Source organism: Pavona decussata, unplaced genomic scaffold (genome assembly GCF_977016875.1).
Source record: "Pavona decussata unplaced genomic scaffold, jaPavDecu1.1 SCAFFOLD_155, whole genome shotgun sequence".
In the NCBI taxonomy this organism is placed as follows: domain Eukaryota; kingdom Metazoa; phylum Cnidaria; class Anthozoa; order Scleractinia; family Agariciidae; genus Pavona; species Pavona decussata.
Genome location: NW_028145567.1, coordinates 3,567,892 through 3,575,000, shown reverse-complemented (window position 1 = coordinate 3,575,000; position 7,109 = coordinate 3,567,892). Strand labels below are relative to the sequence as shown.

The 7,109-nt window shown below is 39.0% G+C and overlaps 1 protein-coding gene across 5 annotated transcripts in view; it reads right to left on the bottom strand.

The window, feature by feature from the left end:
- Window positions 1–7,109, bottom strand: part of LOC146465920 (uncharacterized) — a 55,917-nt gene that overhangs the window by 27,184 nt on the left and 21,624 nt on the right. For 4 of the 5 annotated variants that reach the window (XM_085128303.1, XM_085128304.1, XM_085128306.1 and 1 more), the window contains exon 4: window positions 5,905–6,623. In XM_085128303.1, coding sequence (XP_084984429.1) covers window positions 6,445–6,623 — 179 coding nt within the window. In that variant the 3' untranslated portion in view covers window positions 5,905–6,444. Of the gene's footprint in view, window positions 1–5,904; window positions 6,624–7,109 lie in introns of those variants that run through there. The other variant, XR_014868220.1, reaches the window with a different exon arrangement.

Sequence of the window (7,109 nt, the reverse complement as noted above, 5' to 3'; positions counted from 1 at the left end):
TTTATGTATGTGAAGGATTGCTAGGGAGCTTAAGAGCGCCTGCCTGTAAGAATCGAGAACTGCATTTCAGCGACCACTTGGTCGAATTTCTGATATTTCGTCTGAAGATATCCTTGGATTAACTATTTTCGAGAATCATATTTTAAAGTTCCAAGGTATTTTATTTTTTGAGAAAATTGAGGGAGTTTGAAATGCGGCCTAGGTGCGGTTACGGGCCGATGAAAACCGCGAAAATTTAGGTCAAAGGACGAAGCCCCGTTTACGGTGTAAAATAACTCAATGAACTTGAAACTTTACACAAACCTAGACCAACCATCTCACAAGAAAATTAATACAATAAACATTCCAAACTCGCTGGCGGCTTTCTAAAGCATGCAGATTTGTGTACGTTACTCAAAATGGCCTTGAAACTAATGCCTATTTTCATTAAAATAAAAGTGTTTCTGGTATGTCATTTTCTCTAAATTAAATCTCATATCTCGAAAGACAAAGAAAAGAACTTTATTTGTTCCAAGTTTCAAGCTCTGATTCAAACTCTTTCCCACTGAAGGAAGATCAAATATGCGTGCGATACTTGCGGCTCGCAATTCACGTCACGAATTATGAGATCAGAACCGATTCACAAACACTTGACATCTGGAGCCCGTGAATGTTTCCAAACATCACATATTGGTCCCTAAAACTAATCAGACTGACTGAAGACAGCCATTCAATGTTTTCCGATCCCAGATTTCTTTCCTATTCTGCTCTAAAATAATATATATATTTATTCCGGTCAATTAGCCTACCAAACATGTGCAACAAATTTGCATACCATTTCGATGTCGCAGGAAAAAGTAGTGCAAATCAAACTTTACAGCTCCTTTATCTTCTTAAATGAAGCAGTCGATCAGTAAAATGGAGAAAAACGTGTGACTTTGTTCCTGCCGTGTTGTTTTGAGTGTTCGTTTTTAGCAGCGACGGCTCCGAATCAATAACCCATTGTGACAAAACAACTGTAACTCGATATTCACTTCGCTGATGTCGGTAACGAGCATGTGATCTTACGCGTTCAGGGCGCTTTTAGAAAAGTACTGCTTGTGGGCTACGACTACTCTGCTGATGATGACCTTGTCAAGCTTAAGGACTGTACAAGAGATCTGAGAGCCCACCTTTCCAGCTTTAGTATTTTCCGCAAAAAAAAAAATCGACGTTCAAGTATTAGTGTCAGTTTTTGGTTTTTTGACTTACGGTAATGCAGATCCTGGAACGTCGATTTTTTGCGAACACCACCATCCCCACAATTAAAAATATAAAATTTGTAACTTTGAGGGTATCAGAGTTGTGAATTCCCCACCGACCAACCCGACCTCCCCCACCCCCATCCCCTCTGGCGATAAGCGTCAATTGTGGTTATTGTTTACTTTCCTAAACCGGTTTTCTCGTTGTTCCTGCCAGTTTCGTTCAATTTCCGAGAAGATAGGAGTCTTGCCAGCCTTGGTCTGTCTGGTGAAGGCCACGAAAACTAACTTATTACTAGTGCAAGTGGGTGAGGGCCGTATCTACCCTATTACTAGCACGAGCGGGTGAGGGCCGTAACTACCTTATAGCTAGCACGAGCGGGTGAGAGTCGTATTTCGCCTATTAATTTTTTCAATTTCAGATTTCATGGTATTATTTTTTTTCACGGAGTTGAAAGAAACTGGCAGGGGCAGTGAGAAAACGGTCTAGGAAGGTAAACAATAACCACAATATTATTGACGCTGGTGGGTTGGTGGGTTGGTGGGGAATTCACTACTCAAATGTACAGATTTCATATTTTTAAATGTGAGGATGGTGGTTATGGATTTCTTTCTTCTTTTTTTTTTTTTTTCGCGAAAAAATTGACGTTCCAGGGTCTGTATAACTGTAAGCTAAAAAACGAAATGACACTAATACTTGAATTTTTTCCGCCAAAAAAAAAAAAAAATACAAAGCTGGCAAGACGGGCTCTCGCATCTCTTGTACAGTCTTTTAGCTTGACAAAGTTTTCATCACCAGGGTAGTCGTAGCTTGCCGCCCACAAGCAGTACTTTTTACTGTTTACAGTTTCTAAAAGCGCCCTCTACGCGCAGGATTCCATACCGAAATGCCTGGCCAGGATCACGTGCGCGTTACTCACATCAGCGAAGTGCATGTTCAGTGTCACATTGGCTTATTGATTTGAGCCGTTGCTGCAGAAAACTAACCCTCAAGACAACACGGCAGGAGCAAAGCCACACGTTTTTCTCCATTTTACTGATCGACTGCTTCATTTAAGAAGATAAAGGAGCTGTAAAGTTTGATTTGCACTACTTTTTCCTGCGACATCGAAATGGTATGCAAATTTGTTGCACATGTTTCGTAGGCTAATTGACCGGAATAAATATATTATTTTAGAGCAGAATAGGAAAGAAATCTGGGGTCGGAAAACATTGAATGGCTGTCTTCAGTCAGTCTGATTAGTTTTAGGGACCAATATGTGATGTTTGGAAACATTCACGGGCTCCAGATGTCAAGTGTTTGTGAATCGGTTCTGATCTCATAATTCGTGACGTGAATTGCGAGCCGCAAGTATCGCACGCATATTTGATCTTCCTTCAGTGGGAAAGAGTTTGAATCAGAGCTTGAAACTTGGAACAAATAAAGTTCTTTTCTTTGTCTTTCGAGATATGAGATTTAATTTAGAGAAAATGACATACCAGAAACACTTTTATTTTAATGAAAATAGGCATTAGTTTCAAGGCCATTTTGAGTAACGTACACAAATCTGCATGCTTTAGAAAGCCGCCAGCGAGTTTGGAATGTTTATTGTATTAATTTTCTTGTGAGATGGTTGGTCTAGGTTTGTGTAAAGTTTCAAGTTCATTGAGTTATTTTACACCGTAAACGGGGCTTCGTCCTTTGACCTAAATTTTCGCGGTTTTCATCAGCCCGTGACCGCACCTAGGCCGCATTTCAAACTCTTGCAATTTTCTCAAAAAATAAAATACCTTGGAACTTTAAAACATGATTTTCGAAAATAGTTAATCCAAGGGTATCTTCAGGCAAAATATAAGAAATTCGACCAAGTGGTCGCTGAAATGCAGTTCTCGATTCTTACAGGCAGCCGCTCTTAATCTTTCGTCCGTCATCGTACTTCGCAGAGGAGATTTTAGTCTCTTCATGCTACTGAAGCTACCTTCGGCAGTGCATGTAGACACAGGATAAGTTAACAATAATATGAGAGCAACATATACACCGGGATAAAATTGGGAGTTTGCGTAGTCAAGAGTCTCAACCAAAGTCTGCGGCGTCACATTCGGATCCATGCCACGGATCCAGGACTCAATGGACGTGGCTAGCTTATACACTAACATCCCACAGGAGGAAGGAATTAGAATTGTATGCAAAGCATACGAAACATTCCACAAAAATAAACCTCCCATTCCAACTCACTACCTCGGGGATATGCTTAGACATACTCTTGGCTTAGACTTATCCTAAAGGAAAACTCTTTCCACTTTAATGAGAAAAACTACCTCCAAAGACACGGGACCGCAATGGGTACAAAGATGGCAGTATCCTTTGCCAATATCTTTCTGGTAGAGATCGAAACAGAAATAATTAGCCGTAGTGCTACAAAACCGCTTACATGGAAGAGATACATCGATGATGTAGAGAGAAGACATTAAACGTTCCAGTACACGCATTTTTCTTCCTGCCACCCTCCAGGCGTCAGGAAAGGCTTTATTAAAGGCGAAGCCTTAAGACTTCTCAGAACAAACTCTTCAAAAACAAAATTTCAAGAAAACATAACTCTATTCAAACAGAGACTACGCAACAGAGGTTACTCCGATAACCGTATAGCTAAAACTCTCTCAGAAGTCAATTTCAGCGAAAGAACGTCGGCATTACAAAAGAAAAAAAAAAACGCGCAAAAACATTTTGCCGTTTGTTACAGAATATCGCCCATCTGTGCCTAACCTAAATACCATTATGATGAGTAAATGGCATTTGATAGAAACCAGCCTCTGCTAAGAGAGATCTACAAAGATCTTCCCCTACTTTCGTACAGAAAAGGGAGATGTTTGGAAGACGTACTCGTAAGAGCAAAGCTTTGAAGGTCATGTACTTCTTATCTCGACCAATAGGAGTCGTGTTTGGCCTGTCTTCATTATTTTACCAGCAAATTTAATGAGAAAAATTTTTTCTCAGGTCTCAGCTGTACGCACGGGCATACGCCCCTGCGCCCTCCTGAGGTTTGCGCTGCTATGCTTGTACGCGAAGAGCATCGCTGCACATTACAGATACCAACTTTGAAATAGATAACCAACCAGCGAGATTTTAGGATTAGAACGTTTAACATTCTTCACATTTAGGATTGATAGGGGTTTTGGAATTTTCACATTTTAGTGTATGATATATATCAGAAGCAACTATTTTCTTTGTTTTTCAACGCATATTGAATATATATATATTTTTCGTTTTATAAATATTTTAAAGCTTCACGTTGAACACGTTTGTCCTTTTATCACAAGAATTTGAATACGAGAATTTTATATTTGCTGAAAATATACATTAAAAAATTTTTTAGGAGTGCGTAGGGTTGTGTAAAGAGTTGGTCATTTTTAGTTTTTAGTTTTCAACCGAACTTGTAAACGAATTCACAACTGAAGATGATCGTTGAACGATCAAAACATGTGTTGTTTTAAACTTAAAGCTGTTGTCCATTTCTTAAAAAGTTTTTACATAATCATAATTATTATTATTATTATTATTATTTAATTAAAAGGGATTTGCTGAAGCAAAGACATGCAAAAATTACAGAGAGATTTAAGGCTCGACGTTTCGGAGTCATCTTGACTCCATTATCAAGAGAAAAAATCAGTTTGTGAGCGAGGATATTTGTGAACGTGCAAACTGATTCAATTCGCGCTAAAGTATTTGTTTAACCATCTATTAATATGTTAATTTTCAGCTCTAGCCTATTTAAATATCCGCGTTCACAAACTGATTTTATCTCTTGATAATGGAGTCAAGATGACTCCGAAACGTCGAGTCTTAAATCTCTCTGTAATTTTTGCATTATTATTACTATTATTATTATTATTATTATTATTATTATTATTATTATTATTATTATTATGATCATCATCATCATGATCATTATCAATATTATTGGACGACCTTCTGAAAACCTCTACATAATGGACAGTCATTTGCCTTCTCTAATGCAGGACTGCGGGATCGCTGGTTTGGGATCGCTGTTTCTTTGTTTTTTGTGTCATAATAGCTGAGTTAGTAAATTGTTAAACAAATTACATATAATTGGCGTTAAAAGCTTAATAAAGGGTTCAGTAACCGAACAAACTGAAAGACCGGCACTGCGTCAAAAAGGCAACTTCAATAATCAGATGAGGGGGCACTATTTCAACTAGTTCAACAAATCTTCCTCATTTAGGGCCTGGGCTAAGAGGACCATTCAGCTATTGGCTCTGAAAGGCCGAAATAGACGCGGGGCTCCTCCTCGCGCCTCTCCGTACTATCCGGCTAGAATGCCACGATCAGTATTAGATTGAAACAAATTCAAGGCATTGAAATTAGCCGTCCATATGGGCTGGATTATAAACGACAACAAGGTTCCTAGCAGAGAAACTCTTCCTTATTTAAAACTCTTGAAATGCACAGCTAACCTATTTTCTTAAAGTTGACATTTTTATTTTCGTTTCTTCGAGATGTTCATAAGTTTTCCAGTTCTAAACATCATGCATTTTTCTAACATTAAAATCAATTACGATATATCGTATGGTTGCATGCCAGGTGTACTGCAGGGATGGGAAAGGGAAAATTTCTCGGTAACTTCCGGAAACACTGGACACATGCTCAGAAGGAATGCCACCCAAAGAATAGCCGTAGACCTACAAAACAAGACCGTCCTCCCAATTCCCCCGGTTTAACACGAAACGTTTTACCAACTCAGGTTAGCATCTTACAGTTCTTAGAGTCTACTGAGACATTAAACAACAGGATTTGACCAAAAATGTGTTTTTTTATTTTTTTACTTCACCCATAACAATGAAATGTAGATTTACATTACACGTAAGTTACTTAAATGAAAACATATTCCATTTCTTGGTTTAAATTATTTAAGGTTAAATAACAGTGAATGACGCCCGTGCACTTACATAACTACCATTGTTTTGAAATTTATACTGTATGTTTTTAACTACCTACAATGTACAATATGTAATTCAACGGTTTCTGAAGCAGTTAATTCTCCATTTCACAAGTCTCATAAGTGAATATAAAAATATCTTATTTTCTGACTTCATTCGTTGATAACAACTTTCACGGCAAGGGTGCAAAATTTACACTGAACTAAAAGTCACAAAATACTGAACACGTACAATTAAAGTAAAAGTAGAAAACAGGCCATATTGATTGGCGAAGACGTCTCACGTCACCTCAGATAGAGGCAAAAAATATCGCCACCGCAGTCAGAACAACTGTCCAAAGTTGTCCTTGAGTAGCTGATGTACTGCCGACTGACAGGAGTGGTTGGCCAGCTCTATTGGACGGCGCTGCACTCACAGTCATTGAATGCGAAGATGGTTTCAAAGGAGGGCGGGTGGTCGGCCCTAAACCTGTGGGAAACGCAAAATACAGTGGCTTGAAACATTGTACGTTACATCTCTTTCTCAGCTGAAGCTATAATAGTCATTAGTGGATCAACGAGAGAGCTACGGGTGACAGTTAAAAGGGATTTAATCATTAGTGTACTACTTGTGAGTTCTGTTTACACTTGCCTTGTGCTGTTAAACTTGATTGGTGCAAATCCAAACAGAGGATCAGTTTTACTGGTCCCCGCCGAACTCTACACTGTAAATTCAAAAGATCTGTTTCAGCCCCAAAGTGCCGTTTCAGCTCTATGGCCCCTGGAGCTGATTTGACTCTTCGTGGGTCCATTTTGTCAATTGGGTCCATATCGACCCCAATAAAAACCGTTTTAGCCCCACCAAAAACCGATTTGGCCCACAGTGGAAAATAATCCGGCCCCTGGGTGCGTATCGGCCCTTATCACTGGAACTATTTTGTCTCAAATTAGTGGAACCATTTCCGTTCAAGTCTAG